General features: G+C 35.6%; 1 protein-coding gene across 2 annotated transcripts in view; it reads left to right on the forward strand.

Moving 5' to 3' along the window:
- The first annotated feature begins 298 nt into the window (after positions 1–298).
- The window catches only part of Taf15 (TATA-box binding protein associated factor 15), a 32647-nt gene continuing 6764 nt past the window's right edge, over positions 299–26181 (forward strand). For both annotated transcript variants that reach the window (XM_015495314.2, XM_015495315.2), the window contains exons 1-11: positions 299–445; positions 8338–8377; positions 10318–10369; positions 10462–10546; positions 10630–10732; positions 12606–12799; positions 13926–14046; positions 20746–20780; positions 21390–21422; positions 22611–22720; positions 24445–24574. In XM_015495314.2, the coding sequence (XP_015350800.1) occupies positions 439–445; positions 8338–8377; positions 10318–10369; positions 10462–10546; positions 10630–10732; positions 12606–12799; positions 13926–14046; positions 20746–20780; positions 21390–21422; positions 22611–22720; positions 24445–24574 (910 nt within the window). In that variant the 5' untranslated portion in view covers positions 299–438. The remainder of the gene's footprint in view (positions 446–8337; positions 8378–10317; positions 10370–10461; positions 10547–10629; positions 10733–12605; positions 12800–13925; positions 14047–20745; positions 20781–21389; positions 21423–22610; positions 22721–24444; positions 24575–26181) is intronic.

Here is a 26181-nt window from a genome sequence, read left to right on the forward strand (position 1 = left end):
AGAGAAAGGCCTTTCTAACCAAATAGTTTGTTTTGATAAGATAATCCCCCTTTAGCTTCCTAAACTCAAATTCTATCAGGAGTGAGAAATAGGATTGTAAACAAGACAGAGCGAGTCAGTCCAGTTTCCTCCTCCGCCTGCCAAGGGTATTGGTACATTCCCCTCTCTGTTCCCTCTCAATAATGGTATGGCTCTTGGAGGGGAGAACAAAGAGGGACAGTGAAGTCCTCAGATTTCGGAGGGAGCCCTACTGCAGAAACACCCCTCTTGTCGTGGCGCGGTGGTATCGTCCACTGTCCTCTGATTGGCTGCGGGGGCCCCGCAGTCGGCCTCAGCCCGCCGCGCCGCGCTCGGAACAGCTCCGGCCGCCGCGCCGCCTGGCTCTTGTATTCCTTGTTGTCGGCGGGCTCTGGGGGCTCCGCGCCGCGGCCGTTAGTCATGTCGGGTAGGTGACTGCTTCAGCGAACAGCGGCAGCGGCAAGAAGGGACCTGGCGGGGTTGGGCTGTCTTCCCGCCTACCGGAGGGCCCCGTGGGAAAGCCTCTGGCCTGAGGGAGGTTCGGGTGGGGGGGCGGACGCGGCGTCGCCATGTTGGACTGGAGGCACGCACGCTCCCAACGCTCCCAGGCTCCAAATCTCGGCGGGAGCGCTTCGGGGCCGGTCTTTTCGCCTTGTCCTTGGAACCTGAGGAGACTTTCGACTCCCCGGGGAGGGTGTGTATGAGTCGGGGGCGGAGGCCGTCTACGCCACCGTAGGGGCGGGGTGGGGGGGATCCGAGATCCGAGCATCAGCCTGAGAACCGGTGCTTCTGGTTCTCCGCTCCGCCTCAGATCTTTCAGCGAGGCCTCGGGCCAGTCATCTCGCCACCTCGTTCCTCAATTTCCCCATCCGCGAAGTGGAGCTGGGCCTTCCTGACTCACCCATTCATCAGGTGGGGGCCTTCACGCTCTGGGAGCCCTTTCAAAGTACATTGCCTTACACGAAGTCGTACCTAATGTCATTCCCTGTACAGTAACCACCCGCATTCAAGCTGGGGGTGTTTGCATATAATTCAGTTTCCTTTTCACTGTCGTTCTTCCCCCTCCAGTTGTTTGTTCTGAAAGAGCTTGAGGATGAGCCTTGTCTATTATTGATAAGCTCCTGTGCGTAACTAGAGAGCAAAGGAAAGGCAGTTTCTTCCACCAAGTAGTTAGGCTTGACAGTAGCTGTCTGTTTTGTGGAAGAGAAAAAGAGGCTTTAGTTACTTTCGGACATCCAGTTGAGATCTTGTTAGACCAGAATGAAAAGTCTGAACCTGGAGGTCCTCTTGACTTAGCAGTTCGAGCAGATCACAGATGGCCCTCTGCTGTTGGACTACATCACAGGCCACAGAGACCCAGGTATCCACTTGATACATGACATCGTGAGAATTAGATATCACTTTGTGTGAAAACATTTCCTGAAGCCATATGGTTGGGGCAGCCTGTTATATTTTGATTATGAGCCAATCTGTTAGAATTTAGAGAACAGCTGCCCCAATCTGGAATCCAGTCTTGCAGAAGAATGGAAAGATGTGCAAATTAGTAAGAAAGAGTGGACAGGAGACTGATGTACTTTCCTTAGATCAATGTTGATGTTAAGGAGCCAGAATATTGATTTTTTTAAATAGAATCTACCCACCTGCTGGAAGAGGCAATAGTTTCATTAAATTTACCCCTTGCCTTCAATTCGTTTAATTATTCCAAGAGGAATGATTTTTTATTTCAGAGTAGACATTTGTGCATCTTTTACCAGATAAATAATTTGTCATGTAGTCTGGTAAAGCTCGAGTGCAGTGCATACAAGTATTTCCTCAGGAGTTGTGTAGCTTATCAATGTTTGAAAATATTAAAATTTTGCTCTTATGGATAAGTTGATCAAGTTTAAATGAATAGTGTTCATTAACATTTTTGTCTGTTTTTATTTTTAATATTATTGATGTAAAAATGGTTTATTTTTATGAGACTGGATAGTTTTAATGGAAAATTAAAATTCAGGGGTTTGCATTGTAAAACTCTGGCTTTTCTATGTATCATATTAGTGTAGGAGCTGATTAATGCCGGTCTTCAGATTACCAAAACTCCATGTGTTTGTCACTTAGTAATTTTTTAAATGCTGAGATTGGCCTTTTAATTGTTCAAAGCATTACTTAATATGCGTTCTTTTCTAACTTAACATTCAGTTAAAGCTAGAATCTTTAAGCTTTATTTAGCCTTGTTATACTATTCTACATTTTGTAATATGTATAAAATACTTTTGTCGCTGTATAAAATAGTGCTTTTGACTTGTTCTTTGATGGGTGTTCAAATTAACAAACTTAATATTAAACTCCCGTAAGCAACTAATAACATTAATTTTATGTCCATAAACATTCCAGACTGCACTTGTAAATTTAATCTATAAAATTGACTCAGTCACTCCAGATACCTGACAGGATAGACTTATAACCTAGTGAAATTTTTTTTTTTAACTTTTTATTTTTTATTGTTGAACCCAGAGGTACTTTAACCACTGAGCCATATTCTCAGCCCTTTTACATATATTTTATTTAGAGACAGGGGTCTTACTGAATTGTTAAGTGCCTCACTAAGTTGCTGAGGCTGGTTTTGAACTTGAAATCATTCTGCCTCAGCCTTCTGAGTTGCTGGGATTATAGGCGTGGGCCACTAAGCCTGGCATAAACCTAGTAAAATATAAGCAGTTAAGTAATAAATGAAAATTGTCATAATCTGACATTCAAATACAAAGGTGAGTTTTGAGCTAAATCATAAGTATAATATCAATTATGCATTAAAAAAAAATAAGTCAGGGTTCCTCTTATTCTGGCAGTATGGTGAATATCTTGAAAATCTACAACTCCAATCCAAAAAAGGCAAAAAGTTAGGAAAAGAAGGGGCAAACCCTGTTGCCAAAAATGAAGCTACCACCTTGATAAGCATAGAACTAACTTGGTAGTTATCCTGGAGAGGAGGATGTGGATGTCATTGAAATCTCATTGGGTTTTATTGTCCAAGTAACTATGGAAGGACAGGAGATGAAACCTTGAGAATGTTTCATCAGGTAGTGAGAACGGAAACCCTTAAATAAATCCTATGCTTACAGATTATATATTTGAAGGACAATATCTTCAGTAAAGAATGAACTAGAAAAATGCTTCCTGCTAGCATAAGAGATAAAAAGGAAGCTTGCACACTGAGTAAAACGCATTGCTTGACAATTTGTAACATAAGGCCTGCTCTTCACACAATCTGAGTATTCATTTAGGTTTCAGGAAACCTTAAGACAAATTAACTTAAAAATTACTTCTTTGCTGATAAAATAAGTGGTGTTTCTGGTAAAAAACAAATGAGTAAAACTTTTCTGAAGGAAATTTCACAGCTTAGATCACAAGGAATCCAAAAAAAGTGTCAAAAAAAAAAAAAAAACCAGTTCACAGTTTTAAAAAAAAATTGTAGAACATGAGGGAAAAATTTTCCAAAATGAGAATTATGTGACAGAACTCATGATAATGTGAAACTATTATATGTTTAAGGTTATTAAAAACCTAAAAGAGTAAAAGGCTACATAAATTTGAAAAAGAGCCATTTATTTCTGGAGTTGAAAAAAGTGGATAAGTTTAATATAAGACCTAGGCAAAGAAATAATTACAAATATGGTTGATGTGATCTGTCTTCCAAATAGTAAATGTGGATGGTAGATCTAATCTTCCAGAATTCAGCTTGGATAAAAAGGTGAAAATGGAAGATAAGAAACATGGGAAAAAGGTTGGGAAGTTCTGTTATATCTAATAATGAGATTGATAATAAAAAAGTGGAAGAATCAGTAGTTTAAAAGATGAGACTTTTCCAAAGTAGATGAACATTTTGAATTGAGCACTAGTCTTAAATATGAGACAAAAATACGTTGATGTCTATATAAGTTAATGTGGGAGTGTAAATTATGAATTGCAAATAACAAACCTACCAGAGAAAATAGGGAACAGTTGTAAGATTGATAATAGTTTTCTTAAAATTTTAAGGGGATAGAAAATAATGAACTAATCCTCAGTGTTCAGAGGGAAAATAGCCTTTGACCTTGAATTTTCTACTTAAACTATCTTATATGTGGTCATGAATGTCTGTAATCCTAGTAACCCAGGAAACTGAGGCAGGAGGATTGCAAGTTCAAGGCCAGCCTCAGCAATTTAGTGAGGCCCTAAGCAACTTAGCTGGACCCTGTCTCAAAAAATAAGGGCTGAGATGTATATAGCTTAGTGATAAAATGTCCTTGCGTTCAATCCGCAGCACAACATCCCCCCACAAAAAAAAAAAAAAACAAAACTTTTTCATACAGATATGTACCTCAGATTACAAATACCACTTTGAGTCCTCTATTGAAAGAACTAATAATGTGAAATCCAGGGTTGGGGATGTAGTTCAGTGGTAGAACACTTGGTTGTGTGAGACCCTGTGTTTGATCCCCAGCACTGCAAAACAACAACAAAAATATATATAAAATCTAGAAGGTCAGAATGGAGTGTAAAAATCAATGTTGAAGAAAAAAGCATGGTAAATAAGAAATACTGACATACATAACATTGAACATTAAGATGATTAAAAATGAAATGAAAACAAAATAATAGGTAGAAGTTGTGATTGGCATTAGGGTATAAAGGTCTGTATTTCAATGGAGGTTGAAGATAATTTTGAACTTTTTCAGGAAAATGTTATTTAAATGAGTATACTCATGAAAAAAAATGGTAATATAACACAAATATAACTTCTAAAGCAGTAGGAAAAAGGAGTAAAGAAAATAGGAAAGGAGTTAAAAGGAAAAGAAAAACTATGTTATGTAAAAGCTCTAAGTTAAAAGGGGAGGAATAAATAAAAATCTAATAGAAAAATATAAAACACTAGTTAATAGACAAAGGTTCACATGAGAAAAAATGGCTTAGCGATATGCTGTTCAGAAATGATACACAACAAAAACAAAACAAATGTTGAAAGTAAGATGGAAAAAGACCAGGCAAACACTACCCTAAAGGTGTCTTCGTGTGACGTTGAAAGAAAATTCACGGAAGATATGTATGTAGTATCACATGCCTAACTATAGACCCTCAAAAGGAAAAAAAAAATGACATGTCTATGGTATGAGAAATTGACAAGTTTATAGTCAGGAAGATTTAAAACTTGAAGGTAAGGCAAGCAATAAGAATATGACCAAACATTAATAAAATCTAAGTGGTACAACTACTAAACAATTTTTTTCTTTCTTGCCATATAAATTGACCCATTTATTATAGGCTGGAGATTGTCTTAAATGGTAGATTCTGATATTATTTATTTCAGTCTTCTGATAGAATTAACTGTGAGGGAAGAAGTAGTGGTATAGGCCCAGGCATCACAGTGCCAGATCCCCATATCCTGTCCCTTCATTTTCTTTTGCCACGTAAGAAACGTGTATTTGGTGTGCTAGCTGACCTCAGTTTTCATTTTTCGGAGGGAGAAACCATCATGGTTCCCATATTAATGACCATTCTGACCTTCTTGGTGACTAGTCATGTTGCTATGACAGGACTGAGCCCAAAGAGACAGCAAACATGATTTTGTAGATATAGAATTCACCCCAAATTTAGAAACTTTATAATTCTTTTTAAGCATATAAGGGACATGTGTGGGTGCAGGGGGAGAACCCAGTAAGTTCTATTATACCAAAAATGATAAAGTACCGTTTTGGGTTTTAATAAAATATTTAGGGGAAAAAAAAAGAGAAAACCCTATACACTGGAAATTTTAAAAGCATATCTAAATAATTCATGAGCCCTTATACAAAATCAGCCAGCTAAAGATGTCAGTATTTCAGAGGGTTGAAGGGACTGGATAAAGGTTAAGGACCTTAATACTTACTAGATTTGAGGTAGGGTCACATGATGGTATAGGTGCTATGTACTTCTGTAGTTTTGCCTGAACCAAAAGGAAATACATTGGGATCTTGTACTCCTTTCTGTCTCTGGTACTCCTTTCTGTCTCTGGGAGAATCTGTATCTATGTCTTGGGTTACAGTTTAACCTGAAGCTTCATGCCTCTCCAAGTGTCTTTTAAGTTTTGCTCAGTTTTTCCCTCCATAATCCTTTTCACTCTCTGATTTATATGAAGCTAATTTCCTTTGCCATTGGATAGATGCTTCTAATCTCTTCATGGTTCAGTAGATTTCATATTTTTTTTCCTGTTTTTCTTTGGTCATTACTAACTTTTAGTCAGTAGTTATTATGGGCATAGCAGTAATATACAGTGGGTTTTTTTTTTTTTTTTAGTTTTAAGTAGTTTTATGCCCTTCATATTCATAAAATAGTTTGTGTTAAGGTTATATTTACTATTAAAATTAAGGATCTTAAAAAATCTTAAGTCAGATTGGAGATCTTTATTGCAGACAAGTGTCAAATTTATTGTCACCCATATGTACAGCCAGTGTCAATGTTTTCATATAGTAGCTTTATATGTATAAATTGGATGAATTTAATTTTGGGTGAGTTTCATAACTATTGAACAACATTTTTTGTTTAAGATTGAGTGAAGTTGGGCTTAATGGTCAGCAGTTTGAGACAGTAATTTTGCAGTTACAAGAGTCTCATAAAAATTTGATCCTATTCATTATAAATAAACGAACCCATACATTTGACTTGATTAGAAGCTAAAAGGTTTTTTTTTTTTTTTTTGGTACTGGATATTGAATTTAGGGGCACTTAGCCACTGAGCCACATCCCTAGCCCTTTTTATTTTTTATTTGCAACAGGGTCTTGCTAAGTTACTTAGGGCCTTTCTTAGTTGCTGAGGCTGGCTTTGAACTTGTAATCCTTCTGCCTCAGCCTCCCAAGTCACTGGGATTATAGGCATGCGCCACTGGGCCTCAGCTCTTCAATAATTTTTGATGTGTTAGACACTTTGAAATATTGAGAAAAGCAGCTGGGCGCGGTAGGCACATGCCTGTAATTCCAGCAGCTCAGGAGGCTGAGACAGGAGGATCGCATATTCAAAAGCCAGCCTCAGCAAAAAAGCGAGATGCTAAACACTCAGTGAGACCCTGACTCTAAATAAAAATATAAAATAGGGCTGGGGATGTGGTTCAGTGGTCAGGTACTCTGAGTTCAATCCCTGGTACCCCCCCCCCCAAAAAAAAAAAAAAAAAAGAAAAGAAAACTTACAGTTCAACTTTTTCTCTTTTTTTTGGCATGTTAATTCATGCTGTCCTTGGTAATTTTTATTGCTATAATTGAGTCTAGAAGTAGGTATTGTTTAGTATACTAGTTGGCTGAGTCCTTGAAAGCATGGTAAAATTGGAGTTAAATTAACTGAGCAATTTTTAGCGAATATTTGGAAACTCTTTTATTGGTGCCGACAATGACAGCAGTCCAATATAGAGAATGGTGTATATGTTGGGGTGGTAAGGATATGTTAGTAAATGTAACCCTGGCATACCTTTCCCCTTTTGGGGGGGAACATGATTAGTTTTAGCAGGTGTCTTTTCATATATAAATATGAAATATGGCTTGAGCTTTGGGTGTTTGTTTTGTTTTGTTACTGAGGATTGTACCCAGGGGTACTTTGCCACCTAATACATCCCAGGTCCCCTTATTTTATTATTATTATTTTTAACCTCGTATAGACTCAAATTTTGTTTTTAGGAATTGCTGGTTGCAACACACTACATAGACCCCATGACCTTTGGTGAGTTGAAACCTGCAATTTGAAAACTGCTCTATACCGCAAAGTCCCAGCAAAGTCCCAGCACCGGGATTAGGGTTCTTTTGTCAGTGCCTTTCCTGGACTTTGGCCCAGGCCTACCCCACAGCAGACACTTGGAAATGTTTGAGTGTTCAGTTCCATTGTGGTAACCCTCATCCCCTGCTCCATGGTGACTTGGGCAGGATGATCCCTGGCCCTTTTAAAGGATCTTGCTAAATTGCCTAGGTTGGCCTTGATTTGGGATCTTCCTGGTTTAGCCTCCTGAGTTGCTGGGATTATAGGCATTGGGATTATAGATAGGCACCACCAGCCTGGCTTTTTTAAAGAATGCGTTTTAATTGTTTGTTTCACGTTTGTTCATTTGGTTCTTGTGACCATCAGCACACATTTGTAGAGCAGTTGTTTTCAAAGATGTAGTTATGTTAAAAAACAAACACTGTTTGTATAGATTTCTTCTTGTACGGTATTTAATTTGTAGTTTTTGTTTCTGCAGTAAATTTTGACATTTTCTTACCGCGTTTCATCCATATGGGCTAACATCAGTCTAAGGGTTGAAAACAATTTCAAGTGAGATTTAAAATTGTTTTTATGTATTTTAGATTCTGGAAGTTACGGTCAATCTGGGGGTGAACAGCAAAGGTAAAGTATACATACACTTTAATATCATGAAAGGCTACAACTGAGAAAAATAAGATGAATTTTGTTAAGCTTTTCTTTTGAGACTTGGTATTTGGATGTCTAAAGAAAATTAAATATTAGCTTATTATGGGAAAGAGAGTTGCCCTATGTAAATATCTGGGAAACATTCCATTTTTCAATGGCTGTTTGTAACAATAAATATAGATTTCTCCTGGAGATTAAAACAAATCTCCTGGATATTGTAAAGATTGTTTTCTTTAGAAAATTTCTTAGAAGAAATAATTATGAAGGGGATTTAAGTAGTTGAACTATTAATAGGTTCTTAGAAAAAGCTTTCCATTTTTTGACAGTATATAGTGTGCTAATGTCTTTATAAAGCAGATTTTCCTGAAGCACTATAATAGAAATGTTTAACATTTTTAGAGTCCTTCCAAGTCCACAATAAAAAGAAAGTTTATGTGAATGTGTATATTCTACTTTTGTTTACCAGAGTGTAACCTTCAGCTTATACTATAAACAGTTTTCAGCCCAATGTGAGATATTCAGAATAGCATGTCAGATATCTTCTGTCATCAGATTTTAAGCTTCCTAAAAGCAAAACTGATTCAAATTTTTTATTTTCATAAGATAGTATTTATCTCTTAGTAGGCAACTGACAAGTGTTTATTCAGTGAAATGTATTTTTTAAAGTTAAAGGAATTCTCTTAGCATGTAATAGCTTTAAAATAATAGTATTTTTAAAAAACATTTTTCAAATGTTTTATTTTTCTTTGGATATTAGTCATGATATATACAGAAAATTTGTTTCTTACTTGCTAGAGTTCACATTCTACAAAATTAAAGAAAATTCAACTCTGGGAAGGTACATTCATTCATTCATTCAGTCAACAAATATTGAACTACTTGTCAGATTCTGCTGTGATACTGGGGATACAGTATAATTTCATTTTGTGATAGTACTCTGGAAGATACCTCTAATTACTGAGGCATTTAAACTGGACTTTTAGTACTGCGTAGGCCCTTTCTAGGAAGCTAAAGTTTTTTTTTTTTTTTTTTCCCTTAATCATTTTTTAGTTGTAGATGGACATTGTACCTTTATTTTGTTTATTTTTATGTGGTGCTGAGGATCAAACCCAGTGACTCACTCGTGCTGGACAAGCACTCAACCACTGAGCTACAACCCATCCCTAAAGATGTTTTATGTAAGGCAGATGGTAGGAAGAAATCTGTCAGAATGTAACTAAATTGATTAATATTTCCTGCTTTAGATATTTATTATGGATATATTACCATGCTGTTTTTGGAAATAACACATTCTTAAGTGTTATTTATGTATTTATTCATTTAATTTTTAGTTGTAGACGGACACCATATCTTTATTTATGTGGTGCTGAGGATCAAACCCAGTGCCTCACATGTGCTAGGCAAGCACTATACCGCTGAGCCACAACCCTAGCCCTCTTAAGTGTTATTTTTAAGACCATTGTGTAGCTATAAATTTCTGTATATGATTTAAATATTGGAAAAATTTGGACCTCTGCTTAAACTGAGATTAAATAAAAACTTGCCTATAGAATGAGACTTGTCAGTAACCTATCTTTTTATTTTTATTTTATTATTTATCCCAAAGCATAATTCTCTTGGAATTTTCTATAGCTCTGGTGAAGTTTTGTTTTTTGTATTTGGGGGGTTTTTTTGGTGGTAAATTATCAAAGCAAACCTTTTGGTATTTGACATTGAAGAGGTCTGGGAATGACTTAAGTTATGTCTTGAGTCATTGGTCATCACTTTTCACTTTAGAATCTGAGACAGGCAATTGACAATTCTCAGAAAAGAAGCTTGTATTTGAGTAGAGTTGAAAATAAGGCAGGGCTTTTCATTTAAATTTTTAAATTTCTTTAAGCAAATTTCTTTTTAAGTATTACATTTTTCTTTTACAGTTACTCTTCCTATGGAAATCAAGGCAACCAAGGCTATGGACAAGCACCACAAGTAGGTTGAAAAGTAAATTGTCTTCTTTATGTTTTTTTTTTTTTTTGTCTTAAGTAGGCAATGAAACTTGAGTAAATTTACCTAAATTTCAGAGCTATTCTGGCTATGGACAAACGACTGATTCTTCATATGGACAGAACTATGGTGGTTACTCCAGTTATGGACAGAGCCAATCAGGTTGGACTGGCTTGTTAAATTTGCTCTTTTAGAGATTCATAAATCGGAACCTTTACTAAGTAGTATGCCTGTCTAATCTTTAGGTTATTCACAGTCCTATGGTGGTTATGAGAATCAAAAGCCCAGCTCATATGGCCAGCAATCATATAATAACCAAGGACAACAAAACACGGAATCATCAGGAGGGTAAGAAAACAGTAATGAGATTGTTTTGGGCAGTGGAAATAAACAGCTTTCATTACCAAAATCCTAGCTTTAGGTTTCTCAGTGCTTTTTTATTTCTACTTTATTTAATTATTTGTTAGTTTCTTTCTGAATCAAATCCAGGACTTCTCACATGCTGGGCAAGTTCTCTACCGCTACCGCCTCAATTTTATTTTTGAGCCATTTGAATGTCCAGCTTTTCAGGGACAAAAATATTAATTAGAAAAAGTGCTAAAACTATATAACTGTATCAGATAATCTAGAATTTGTTTTGTTAACATACATAGGTGAAATTAGCCAATGAATTGTAGGTTTTATAAAGTTTTCAAAATTTTAGCTTTGAAGGGCTTGTGCTTATTTTTATTAATAGCAACTTTTATTGATTGTTATGTTTTCTGTAGTGGTTTTTCATTCCCTAATGTAATTGATCCTCAGATACCACTCTGGGATGGTGTTAGTAGTTATTCTCATTTTGTAGAGGCACAGAAAAGTTTTAAGATGATTCAGCTTGTTAAGTTACACAGCTAAAAAATGAGGCAGAAACTGAGGTCTCCAGCCAGGGTTTTTTTTGTATTTTTTTTTTTGTCTTCAGTGAAGGAAATTATTCTAAGTGAAATTCAATTAAAGCTTTAGGGAAAGAATTGTGTGTCAAATTGTCAGTCTTACAGATATGAGATATGAGAGTGCTTTCAAAAGTAAAAAAGTGCAAATTTAGGGAATAAGTATTAAGGAGAATCCTTTTATGAAGGGCAAATGTTTAAAAGTATGACATAAATGCAGATTGAAGAGAAATGTTAGGTTTGGTTTGACAACCATTTTAAAGTAAAGGGCTAGGACTTGGATCACAGTTTAGTTGTGCTTTGGGTAGGGAGTTGAGGAATATAACGGCCTTTATTATTATTCTGATCTTCTGATGCAGAATAACATGTGACTGTATGAGACCTTTTTTGTTCTCTTTTTTTTCTTTCTACCGAAGTTCAAATCCAATTAAGTGTTGGCTTTTAACATTCCCATGGTGAGAGCAGGTAATTAATAGTCATATTGCTCAGACTGTCCTTAGGATTTTTCCTTTTTGATGTAGGGTCCCATTGTGTTGACCCTTAAACTCCTAGGCTCAAGCAATCCTGATTCAGCTTCTCGAATAGCTAGGACTACAGGTACTTTCTACTGCACTCAGCTTGAGTTTTCCTTTTGAATTGCCAAAAATATGAAACTGGTAGTTTTTTTCTTTTTAAATTTACTTATTTTTATGTAGTGCTGAGGATCGAACCCAGTGCCTCACACATGCAGGGCAAGTGCTCTACGCTAAGCCACAACCCCAGCCCCAGTGGTAGTCTTTTCAGACAAAAATATGACATCACAAAGCAAGTTCCTCTAACTCATCAGACTTAAAATATGAATGTTGTTTTACTGTTTTATTAAGATGATATTGTCTTTCAGTGTCACTATTATAAAAGAACTCATCACCTGTGACATGTTTGTTAAGAGTCAGACATATTACCATACTTTGTAGCATCCTTTTTTAAATTTAAAGAGAAATAAAAACCATAGTTATTTTATTTTACTACAGTTTTCAAAGGTACATGTGGTTTTTCCTGTAATGTGGCAACTGTTTTTTGTTTGTTTTGTTTTTGGTGGTACCTCTTCAGTGATAGTAAAATTGTCTTTTTTGAAGGGCATTCTGTTTGTGATAAGGTGCCTTTGTAGATAAAAGAGTCAAATAATATCCATGACAAAATTGTAGTAGATATAGATGAGTTCTAGCTGACTAGACCTTTTATGTCAGTCTCAGTCGACTTGCAGTAGTAAGTATAATTCTTCTATAAAATTTCTCAAATCATTGATTTCTGTTTAGCCAAGGTGGAAGAGCGCCTTCGTATGACCAGTCAGACTATGGTCAACAAGATTCATATAACCAGCAATTAGGCTATGATCAACAGCAAGGCTCATATAACGAGCAGTCAAATTATGATCAGCAACATGATTCCTATAATCAAAACCAGCAGTCATATCATTCCCAAAGGGAAAACTATAGCCACCACACACAAGGTAAGATATATTGACCTTCTTTTCTTTTTCCCTAAGAATTATTTGTATATTTGAGTTTAGATTAAAGGATCTGTGCGGAATTTTACTTGATTCTAAAAATTTGGATTAGATTTCTCTTCCTTAAAACTAGTTGGAGACTCCCCAGTGGTCTCATGTGACTTTTTTTTTTTTTTTTAAAAGAGAGAGAGAGAGAGAATGAATTTTAATATTTATTTTTTAGTTTTTGGCGGACACAACATCTTTGTTTGTATGTGGTGCTGAGGATCGAACCCGGGCCGCACACATGCCAGGCGAGCGCGCTACTGCTTGAGCCACATCCCCAGCCCTCATGTGACTTTTTGATGGCTGATTATATAAGTTTTCTTTCTTATCTCAGTGAACTCTGATCATTGACAGTGTTTTTGCTGACAGTTCTTTTGGTGAAGGCGTTATACTTGATTTGGAGAAATTATTCTATATTAACCCTCTCTAACCTCATGTAAGAAGGACCAGTCATTATTTGCTCTTGTTCCATAGCTTTCTGTATATACCACTGATATTTAGGATTCTTTCCACATCATGAAAATGAATGACTAAAGGGCAAATGTCCATCTTAATTAATTTCTGTACCTTATGTGCCTAGTCATGGCTTTATCCATAGTAAATGCTCAGTGAACATTTGATGATTTTCCTTCCACTGTTGAGAATTGAACTCAGGGTCTTGTACATGGTAAGCAGGTGCTGTACCTCCCAACCCTGTTGAATAATTGAGAGTCTTGTTTATGCTTGATGTACATTTAAATATTTTTGAGGTTAAAAAGTAGTAATTTCCAAGATTAAGAGTGTGCTGTTTATCTAAGTTATTAGAATTCTGTACCTAAGGTGGTATTTTAACTCAAGCCATTCCACATTAACATTTTGCTGTCTGATTTTCTAGCAGAATGGAATTTGAACCAGGTACAATTCCCAAACACGTTTAATTTCAGATGGTTATATGATGATTTGCATTTCAGTTCTGTGTATATGTGTCTTTTCCAAAGAACATTAATAATGTGTGTTTTGAAAAACTGTTTAAGATTGTTACATGAAAATTTTATCAGGAATGACAGTAGTTATTAATTTACATGTGTTATATTTTCTCTCGTAGATGACCGTCGTGATGTGAGTAGGTATGGAGAAGATAATAGAGGATATGGCGGGTCACAGGGAGGAGGTAGAGGGCGTGGGGGATATGACAAGGATGGAAGAGGTCCTATGACAGGATCAAGGTAAGTATTTAGATACAGATGCCTATATTTCATTCTCTCTCTTTTTTGGTGTTTGTTGGTTTAACTCTGGTATCTAATTTAGTTTAAAGATTTCAAGGGATTATGTTATAGAGAAGAGAGTAGAAATTAATTTGTTTTTGGTCTTAAGATCTCTCATAAATTACTTTAGAATAGGCTATGTTGGCAGCTTTTTTATCTGGTGTATGTTTAAAACACCAGTAGAGAAAGTCATTTATTGAGGTTGTGGTTAAACCGCTGGCCTAGTTTTTTTCTGCCAGATCTAGAATATAGACTTCTTTAAAAGATGACTCTGGGAATTGAAGTATTTAATATCTAAAAAATAAAAGGTAAGTTAATTATAGTTTAGATGTCAGAGAGACTATTCCTTAATCTTGAATTCCCTTGAACAGGGAAAATACAAGGCAGTGTAGAAAGGTGGGATTGGCAAGTAGGAAAGAGATTTAATGTAATTATGTTGTCCCCTTCTTAAATAAATATTGAAATAATTAGTGAAATATCACATACCATTGTGTTTTTTATTTATGCTAAGCTGTGGAAAAGGAATGGCTTCTTAATTTTGCTTTTCTTTTCCCCATTACTAGTATCGTCAGGTTCTGGAGTTTACCTGTAACATATGTTAAGAAAGCTGGTTTCAAAATTACTTTTAAATATATCTGTAAGGTTAGCACTTTAACCCTAAAAACAAATGAAAAAGTAGTTCACCTCTGTTCTCAGGTGAGACTTAAAATAGGGTTGCAAATTTGTTTATAAAATATACAGGCTTAAAGATCATTTATGTTCATTGGAAATTGAAATTGTCAGTGCCTGTTACTTAGTAGTGTATTAGTACTGACTCTCTTGCTCTATAGTGGCTTTCAGTTCCCTGAGGTAACCTGAGAAACAAAACCAGTATATTCGGACTGCTATTTCTTCAAGTGAGCCAGGAATTTGTTTCATTGACTTGTATTTCTCTATTTTTAGAGTACAGTGCTTTGATATTATAGAAAAAAACAAGTTCTAAACACATTTGAAAAATTTTGTGAGAGTTCACATTAAGTCTTTTGATTGGTAGTCAGTTTACAAGGTAAAACAAATACATTGTATACCTCTTCATTAGCAAAGAGAGCAGACTGTCATCAGCATAAATGAACAATGTTAAGTGACATAATGTTAACTTTCTACCCGATAGCCTCCGTCCTACCTAAAACAGAATCCTAAAACAAGACAATCGTCAGATAGATTTGATTTTCCAGGGTGATGTATTTTGGATAATTGACTACCTTGGAGTGCTGTACATTTCACAGTACATCATAGGTTAATTTTCTTCATAAAGAAATTATAATTGTGGGCTGGGGCTGTGACTCAGCAGTAGCGCACTTGCCTGGCATGTGTGAGGCAATGGGTTTGGGTCTTGGCACCACATATAAATAAATAAAGATCTATCAACAACTAAAAAAAAAAAGAAGTTATAATTGTAACCTAATAGATTATCTGTTAAACTATGACAGTGTGACTGTGATGGTGGAATTCCACTCTTTAGAAGGAAGAGGGTAAGGAACAGGTAGAAGTGTTTAATATCTAAACATATTTATAAATGTTTTCATCTGTGAACAAGTACTCATAAACACAGTGTTGAAAGGACCTTTAATGAGTCTCCTGATAGGAATGAAGGAGTACCTGAACCAACCTAGGGGTCACATTTTTAAACAATATAACCTCCTTGGCAATACATTTCAGTATAATTTGTGACCCAGATACCAGTTCATGGACCAAGTATTTTCAAACCTTTTATTTACCCATAGAAACCCCTTCATACAAAATCTTGTGCAGAATTCCATTATATATATTTGGTCAAAATGATGCTGATCTGGTTTGGGGGTAAAGATTGGGAGAGGAAGGGGTCTGTAGTCTTGCCCCCCAACCCCAATAAATGAAATGTTCAAAAAAAGCCTTATTTAGAAAGCGTTATGGATGATGATTAAACTCTGTTGGGTTGGCAGATTATGTGAAAGGCTAGATAGTAAATGTTTTAGAATTTGTACACCACATGGTTTTTATTGCAGCTCCTGAGCTCTGCCCTTGGAGCATCAAAGCAGCCATAAATAATGTATAAGTGCATCAACAGGGTTGTGTTCCAATAAGACTTCATTTAGAATACTAAAATTAGAAATTCATATCTTGTTTAAGATGTGCTTTTTAGCTTATTTATTGGGGGAAAGCATTTTGAATTCAAGACTTTCTTATTCTTGGGTTTGCATTTAAGTACAAAAAATACCCAGTCATTTTTCATTAGTCTTCATCAACACTCCCATTTGTGTTTCATCTTTCTTAATAGTGTATTGAAAATTACTATCGTTTTAAGACTAACTGGCATTGGTTGTATTTATATTTAAAGAAGTAGGGGATAGTGTATGGGTGAGGGTTGAATATGTGGTAAAAGATGGGCTACTTTTAGACTTAAATTCTATGATTACTTGGCTGGAGAAAAAACTCAGACTGAAAGTCATCAGCTTTCCAAACATGGAAGAGAGATGTGAGAAGATTTAAGGGATTCTAGAAAACCTAAACTTTATCTTTGAAAAAGCAAAAATAGTTGAATTTTTTATTGTCATCTATAATTAAGCATTGACATCTTAGTGGGCTAAAATCTAAGGCTGTAAATTCTCCCTATGTTTTTAAAATTTTAACATTATGATTATTCCTTTGCAAATTGCAAGAAGTTCTTAAATAATTGTTTTTCATTGTATGTCATCAAGTTAAGTAACTATTTCAGGTTTTCATAAGTCAAGCCCCAAATTTTCCAAATTTTAAGTATCTTCTACTTCTTACAAGAATGATATTTGGCTCCTTCTAAAATGTGTATATGTCGTAGTGACAGTGTAGAGTAGTGCTGGCCAATACACATACCATGTGGGCCACAAATACAAACTATATATGTAGTTTAAATTTTTCTAACAGCCATATTAAAAAAGAAAACAACAGAAGCCTAGAGGTATAACTCTGTTAAAATGCTTGCCTAGCATGTATTAGATTCTGGGTTCAATCCCCAGCACTGCAAAAAAAGAAAGAAAGAAAGAAAAACCCATTGGAAGTAGGTTAAATTCTTTTAATAATAGATTTTACTTCAGTACACTTGAAATATTTCATGTAATAAGTGTAAAAATTCTTAATGAGATTGTATATATTCTTTTTTTCATCCTAGAACTTCAAATTCCATTTTATATTTTGTATGTTTAGAAAACATCTCAATTTAGAATAGCTACATATCAGGTGTTCAACAGTTGCAGGATAATATTCTGGATATTAGATTGGATAATGTTTTGGACTGTGCAGTTATAGAATGATAGCTTCTTGACTTCCTAAAATGTTGGTGAATACTGAATCTGGAAAGCCCTTTTTTCCATGCATAAATTGCATTGTAGGAAATAAAACATAAATACAGCTACTTTTGAGTGATATTTAAATTTAGTGACTCATTTACGTTTGGAATTAATGTTGGTCATTTCCTTACAATGTAAAAAATGGTATTCTGGATTTACTAGTATGTAAATTAAAGCACAACGTAGATTTTTTTAATTTAAAAAAATTTTTAGCTAAGCCTTTTCTCTCTCGGTTTTGAATTTTCTAGGAATAAAGATTTCCTGCATTGTCCATTGTCCTTTTACTTTTGGGCAGTTTTAGTCTTGAATAGATAAATGTAAGGTGTTTTTTGTTTTGTTTTTTGTTTTTTTTAATTGAAGGTTTGGATTAGATATTGTCAAAGAACCTTTTCTTTCTTGACAAGCACATGAAATTGAATCTGATGGCCTTTTCTTACTATGTAATGCTATGACAGTGAAAGAACTCTGAGTCTACTACCTAGGGTAAGGTGCTCATTTTGGTTTTGAAATTGGGAGAACCTTTTCCAGATGAGTCAAAGATATTGCAACTAGTTTTTCTTATTCAGGGGGTACTCAGGCAATAGAATCGAGTTTGCTTATGTCTCTGTTAAATATCTTTACTACTTCACCTTAAAATGTACTTTAAGAATTCTTTATGTGTACACATTTTCTGCTTTTTTTGGATTGAAACTAAATTTGTTGTGGCAACATCTTGACTCATTGCTGAAGTATTTTCATGTCTTTGCTGTGAGGCCTTAGTAGTATGTGGAAAAAGGACTTGTAATTTGACTATAGGTTTGAAAGAAAGATTCTTAACCACAGACATACCTTGTTTTCTTTTTCCCCCAGAGGCATAGACATATTTAGGAAAGAGAGATCCCTGTAGGGTAAAGCAAGGACTATGCATTCAAGGGGAAATTCGGACTATTTCCAGAGGAAGAGACAGCCTTTTCTGTTAGTATTTAATAGTGACTACCACTTGAGGTTTTTTTTACTTTACTTAATATAATAAATTTCCTTATGAGGGAATATATATTATGTAATAGAACTAATTAATATAGAATTTATTAAGTTACTTGGGGATCTTATTAAAATGCAGATTCTGGCTGGCACAATGGGCATATATATGCCTATAATTCTAGAGATGTAGGAGGCTGAGGCAGGAGGATGCCAAGTTCAAGGCTAGCCTTGGCAACTTAAGTTGGTCTCTTGTTTTGAAGATTTGTTCTTTTTCCATGTGCTATGATATTACCATTTTCATAGTCTTTGTTTTGAAATCTTAGGCTGTTATATTTTCAAAGGAAATGCTCTGTAAGGACTACAAAATAGTATCATATGGAGGAATAGGGAATTAGAAACTTACTCAGATGTGGTTAATTTTGTTTTCCTTTGTTAACTGCTCAGGCGTGTCCTTTTTTAAGATTGTTCAAATTTATATTGTTGGTCAGAGTGGAAATGATAGGAACTAGGGTATTTAAATATGAAATTGCATATTTCTCTTTCATTGTAGCTGTTTAAAGTTGGTACTGTTTAAATGTCACCAGAGTAATTAAGAGGTCCCTTTTCTAGCACTTGGTTGTAAACATATGATATCTAGTTTTTCATTTTGAAAATCTCCATTTTCCTGAGGACTTGAACCTCCTGACAGAAAGAAGAATGTGGGCTTAATATTTAACATTAATCTCAAAAACTCTTTTGGTTTCCTTCATTTGTCTTTTCTTTTTTTTTTTATGTTTTCATTTCTTAAAGAGTTAGCAATGATACACATACACACACACACTGATATATATATATGTATGTGTGTGTGTATGTATGTGGGGCATTTAGGAATGTAGAGAAGGAGCTGGGCATGGTGGTGAACACCTGTAATCCCAGTGACTCGGAGCTTGAGGCAGGAGGATTGCAAGTTTGAGACCAGCCTCAGCAACTTAGCGATACCTTGTCTCAAAAATAAAACTCAAAAATGGGCTGGGGATGTTTCAATGGTTAAGTGTCCTGGATTCAATTCTTGTTAAAAAGAAAAGAAGAAAGTGTAGAAAAGGCTTGGGTACCATACTGAACAGTGGTTTTCAGAGACTCAGTACAGAACAGTGTATACGAACGGCCTGAGTTTACTATTATGTACATAGCCTTGAAATAGCCTTATTCTCTTGGTTAAAAAGCCTTCCTGGGAATCAGAAATCAAAAGCAACTTAAAATGCATAGTTTTTTTTTTGCAAGGGGAAATCTTTGTTATAAAGGGAGAAATTGTTCTTATTTAGAATGGTTTTTCTCTGGATGGTTCAGAAAAGTCTACTAGAGGTAAGGGTAATCATTGAAGCAGAGGCTTTTTAAGCAGTGAGACATTACTATATTGATTTAGCTTTTTGAGCTGTAGTAGAATAAGATTATTACTAGTAGTAAATCAGATCACCATTTGAATGCTTTGCGTTTATTTCTGTATCAGCACAGGAATCTCAAGGATTATGTCATTTAGTCAAGAGAAGCAAGCTTTTAAGAGTTTCTTGATTAGAGAAGAGTGTTTTAGATCTCTTACATAAAGCTACATGCACAAGGACCACTGATTTATCTGGCAGTGGAAATTTGCCAAAAAAGTTGTCCTATGGGCAGCTGTAATTTTTGGCTATGATGCATTCTGTCCGAAGTGTTTTGTTATGGATTTGGTACAGAACATTTGTCAGCATGAACCTCAATAGCTGGGACGTGAAGATCTTATAGTGGATATGGATTAGGAGGGTAATTTTAAGTTATGCTTTTTTAAGTCCTTATTTTACCAGATTTCTGAATGATTTAAAATTTTAAGACTATTTTCATTCAGTCTTTTGTGTATATTTGTATATCACTTTTTTTTATTCATCTCATAAAACCCACAATTTGATATCACAGCAGAATCTAGTACTCAAGTTTTTACCTCTCTTCTACCAGAATCTTAAGCTTGCTTCGTGTTCATTTTTTTTTTTTTTAATTATTATTCTTCCTCATTTAGAAAATAGACCTTTGGAAAGTATACACACTCCTTCCAGCTTTAAGCTATGGTTTGAATAGTGACCTTTTGGCTTGGGGTTGGGAAGATTTAAAAATATGGGTATATAAGATATGTTGTATAACTTGAAAAGTCAGCTTGTGGAAATACATCCTTGGGAAAAAACACTTAGATGGAAGAAACATTTTGAAGTCTGTAATGGAATTTACTGGAAAGTTAGCAGTGCTACTGTTTTCCTAGGCTCTCTACTTGTGACAGTTAAGTGTAGATTGAGCCCAGGGCTCAGCACATTAGAGACTTAAGGAAGAAATCATTTCTTCAATTTTTCCTCTGCAGTGGTGGTGACCGCGGTGGCTTCAAAAATTTTGGTGGTAAGTGCTGAGTATCCCAAAATGTTTCAGTGGAAATGCTATATAAATCTAAAAGCCACCAATGTCCCGCAGACGAAGTCTAAGCCCTTTCTTACTCTTGTTGAGGCTGGTGTGTGTTGTGTGCTTTTTAAAAAAAATTATATATGTATACACATATATATATATCAAAGTAAATATTAAAAAGTCAAAGCTGATTTCAGTAAGTCCAATGGGTTTCTATGCAGTGTATTTGCATGAGAGAGTCTGTGGTGACCAATGAATGAGAACTTCACTGGATTTTGACAATTTTTTTTTTTGTTTGTTAAATAAAGGTAGCTGACATGGTGTTCTTAAATTATTAGGGTTTTTCAATCAGCCTTCATAATCAAAGCTTTAACAAGTGAAACTAGCATAATGCCAAAGTGGCAGGTGTTTAAGGAAATGTTGACATTCATCTTGATTTAAACTTTTAGTAGAACTAATTTATGTAGTTACTTTATAAATCTGTGATGGTTGACTTTGAAGGATTTTGAAAGTATTGACTTTTCATGACTTGGTTATTATTAATGTTTTGTTTTTTATTATTTCAAATGAGTTGCCTTAAATAGCTTTTCTTTTCTTTTCCCTTAGGTCACAGGGATTATGGACCGAGACCAGATGCTGGTAAGGTTTATGGTAGTTTGTGATTTTGCAGTTAAGAAAATGTTAGTTTTCACTTTTTGAAGGGAAAAGTGTATATTTGGAGGGATTAGTACAGAAAGAAGATTTAATTTGATAGTGTTGCCAGAACTGGGAAGCTTTATTTTTAAAGGTTAGAAAGAAAAATTCAGGGGATTGATGGGAAAGTTTGCTGGGAAATTGCTATGTTTGTACTTTCCTATGCTCTACTTTTTTTCTTTGAGGAAATATTTGAATTTTTATTGCTATAAGTATTAATTATTTAATTGTTGCAAATTAGAGTTTATAAAGGATTGGTATTGTTGGGAAATTAAAGATAGAAAAACTGTTTTAAAAAATCCTACGTTGGATTTCTTACTGGGCCTAAGAAACCTGAGGTCATACATGAGAGAATTGTCATAAGGAGAGGTCACTAATTTTAAATGGCTTTTTATTTTTAAATGCATTTCAAGACAACAGATTTTACTCATGGAACCTTTTGAAAGTTATGATTTAGAGGTTAAAAATCTACTTAATCCAAAAATTTTTAATATATATTGAAATCAGAACTTTTGTTTTTATTAAGATGCCAAAGTATTCTATATGGATGGCAATTTCTGAATTATCCCTTGATGGACTGAATTTTTGTACATCTTTCTTACTTTGTTGTACTAATCCAAAAGTGTGCGTGTAAGGTAAGGTGTGTGTACAAGGTGCCTCTTACCCTCTGATGTGTACAAGGCTTATTGCAGTGAAGGGGAAACCAGCAATTCTGCTTGTCTTGGAAGTCCAAAATATCAGATTTGGGGGAATTTTGTGTTAGTGAGCCTTAAAAGAATTGATTTGTCATAAAGAATTAAAAGTATTTCAGAGAAAGGAATGTTAATTTCAAAATAACTCATGAGCTTTAGTCCTATATCTGAATCTAAGGAGTGAGATTTTTTAGGATCTCCCTTAATTGGTCTATAAGTATCTCATAGAGTGTTGTCATGATGGACTTGACTTGAAGTTTAGTTATAAGAATTGATCTACCATATAATTGTTGCATGTTTATGTAAGATTCTTACATTGTTCATTTCACTTTGGTCATAGAAACAGTTGAACATCAAACAATAAATTATTGTTCTTGATTACTGAACAGGATGTAATAACACCAAGGAATATGTAAAATTAATGATAATCTTTTCCCCCTAGATTCAGAATCTGATAATTCAGATAACAACACAATCTTTGTGCAAGGACTTGGGGAGGGTGTGTCTACTGATCAAGTGGGAGAGTTCTTTAAGCAAATAGGTATCATCAAGGTGAGTAAAAAGTATGGTTTATGTTGAAAATGTCATACTTACTATTATATCTTGGTTAATATATATAAATTATATAGTAAGCCTGTATATTTCAGTAAGGTTTATCTCTTAAAATCTTCTATTGGACATGCTCACTCATGTCTATAGGCCTTTGATAAAGTTATGAAGATTTTATTCCTTGCTTGTGTCTATCTTTATATAGCCTATCTGTGCTCTGGCTGTTGGGCTTTTTTGGGGGAGAGGGTATCAGGGATTGAACTCAGGGGCACTTGGCCACTGAGCCACATCCCCAGCCCTATTTTGTATTTTATTTAGTGACAAGGTCTCACTAAGTTGCTTACCACCTTGCTTTTGCTGAGGCTGGCTTTGAATTTGCGATCCTCTTGCCTCAGCCTCCTGAACCACTGGGCTTACAGGCATGCGTCACCGCACCAGGCACTTGTGCTTTAGCTTTAATCCTAGAACTCTAAAAATAGTTTCTGCCTAACTTTTTCTCAGTGAGAAGCACAGGGGATTGTGAAGACATTTTTTTTTTTTTTTTGGTAGATGTAGGTGAACAGAATGCCTTTATTTTATTTATTTTTATGTGGTGCTAAGGATTGAACCCAGTGCCTCACACATAGGAGGCAAGTACTCTTCCACTGAGCTACAGCCCCAGCCCAGTGAAAACATTTTTATAGATTCTGAAATGCCAGTATATGCAAACTCAAGTTGTTATTTTTTTTTTAAAATGAAGAGGTTTTTAAAAATATTTATTTTTTAGTTGTAGGTGGTCATAGTATCTTTATTTCATTTTTATTTGATGCTGAGGTTTGAACTCAGTACCTCACATGTGCTAGGCAAACACTACCACTGAGCCATAACCTCAGCCCTTCAAGTTGTTATTAACAACTCTTTGGTATTTAATGTCTGTACTACATATTATCCCAATATATAATATGTTACTTTGTAATTATTTATTGTTTATTTAATTGTCTTGTCTATTCTTTCATGCAAGTTTCGTCTCTTTAACTAGAAAGCCTTTAGAGCAGTGTTAAATAAATATTAGCACTTGCTTGAAATTAGTTTGCATTTGTTTGAAATCAAATTGTAGTTGTCCTTGCTTGTTTTGGTGTCTGGAATTACTCCTTTTGTCCTTGGGGAGTTACAATATTTTAAGAAATTATTTACACATGAAATATTTAAGAGGTTCACACAGTTTTGACAAAGTAAAACTTCTTGTCTTCTACTCCCATTCCAGCCAAATCCCATTATATTCCTTGGTGGTAGCCTATTGATTTATTTAGTAAACATTCTTCCTGACTTGTAAATATTTTACAAGGAGTATTGTTTGCAATGAAGCATTATCTACATTTAATTTTTGTGGGCTTAAATAAATTATACATAGATAAATAGTATACTGTAACTGTGTGTGTGTGTATGTGAGAGAGAGAGAGAGAGATTGTGTGTATGTATGGTATTGGGGGTTGAGCCCAGGGTCTCAGTAAGCAAGCGCTTTACTACTAAGTGACATCCCCAGCCTTTATAACATTATTATTACTTGGTTTTCACTTAATGTAACTTGGATAGTTTTCTTGTCCAAATATAACTTCATTTTTATATTAGATGTATATACTTTGTAGTATGGATGTATAGATTCATTTTAAAAATTAAATCTTTAAATATCTAAATAGTACTTGATCAATTATTCTTGAAATGCTGACACCAGCTTATTTTTCCCTCAGACAAACAAGAAGACTGGAAAGCCAATGATAAATCTTTACACAGACAAAGACACAGGAAAACCAAAAGGGGAGGCAACAGTGTCATTTGATGATCCTCCTTCAGCTAAGGCAGCTATTGACTGGTTTGATGGTATGCCTCATTCATATAGTTATGCGTATGTTTTTTAGTCTGAAAGTCAAAATATGTACTGGGAGAAAGTGGTTATATTCCTTCTTTTTAGAGATATTAAGCATTTAGGCCAGCCATGTTAAGTTGGTACATGCCTGTGATCCCAGCCACTGGGAAGGTTGAGACAGGAGGATCTTGAGTTCAAGGCCAGCCTGGGCACTTAGTGAGACTGCCTCAAAGTAAATAGGGCTGCCCAATATGGTGGTACACTCACGTAAACCCAGTAACTTAGGAGGCCGAGATAAGGAAGATGGGAAGTCCAAGGCCAGCTTTTGCAACTTAGTGAGACCCTGTCTCAAAATAAAAAGTGAAAATAAATGGGGATATACCTCAGTGGTAAAGTAACTCTGGGTTCAATCCCCAATACTGGAAGAAGCCAGAGTGTGTATATAACTTTAGGATTGAGATGAGCTTTATCTCTGTCTGTAGTTTTTATTTCTACTATCATGCCTTACACATGAAGCCTAATCCTAACCCTTAGTATAAGTATAGAGAGTTGGCCTGGTTGATGCTATAGTCTTTTAAAATTCAGGTCGATTCTCTTCAATATGAAATTAATGCATACTTTGAAGAAATAGTAAGACTTTTCCCCCACTGAAGAGAAGAAAAGCAGAGAAAATGAGTAAAATATCCATAATCTCCATACAGAAATAGTACTGATAATATGAATTTTCTTTCCAGTCTTTTAACATAAAGTTTTTCATGATATTCCACGATTTTGTTTCATACTTTTTCTGTACCCTGCCGCATTCTGGCTGGACACAATTCAGGAGCCACTTGTCAAAAGAAACGAACTTTATTTTTAGAACACACACCACACCACACAGCTCCTCAGGAAAAACCCTCAGAGCCCAACTGCCACCACCGCTTCCCACAAGCCTCTCAACCTCCCCCACTCCTTCTGCTCTTGAGGCCGATTGGCTGGGTCACGTGGGCGGAGCCAAAAAAGTCCCCCAATGAGCAACTCCGTGGTCTGAAAGGGCGGGGAAACAGCCCAATGAGCATCACTGCAGAGGAGCCAATCAGTTGGCAGCTAGAAGTTTGCTGAGGCCGCTGTGAGCCAATCATCAGCTGGCAGCTGGAAGTTTGCTGGGGCCCCTTTGGCTGTGGCTCTCAACATCTCCCACTCTCTGTTTAAACAACAAGCATGTGGCTTAGGGACCGTGCCTGCCTTAGGTTGTCCAGTAGTACATATGGTCCTAACATCATCGGATGAGCTGACCTCAGGGCGTCAGCCTCCTGTCTTAGGTTGGTACCATTGCAATTGGATCTTACCCGTCGTTGACTACCTGTCCAGCATACAGCCACACCTGTGGATAGTTCTTTGTACCAGCGGAGGGCGGGGGGTGAGGTTCTTTGCCTCACCTCTGTTGGCCCCCAAATTTTAGCTGAACGACCATGACAAGCAGAAGGTAGGAAGATACACCAAGCCAATTGACGGCTCCTTTTGGAAAAATTGTATCACCGATGACACCATCAGCAAAAATACCCCAACACTACCACAAGTCGCTGCACCAACAGATAGTTCACAATGCATACAAGTGAGTTCACAATGCATACAAGTGATA

The sequence above is a fragment of the Marmota marmota genome, unplaced genomic scaffold (genome assembly GCF_001458135.2).
Source record: "Marmota marmota marmota unplaced genomic scaffold, marMar, whole genome shotgun sequence".
Taxonomy (NCBI): domain Eukaryota; kingdom Metazoa; phylum Chordata; class Mammalia; order Rodentia; family Sciuridae; genus Marmota; species Marmota marmota.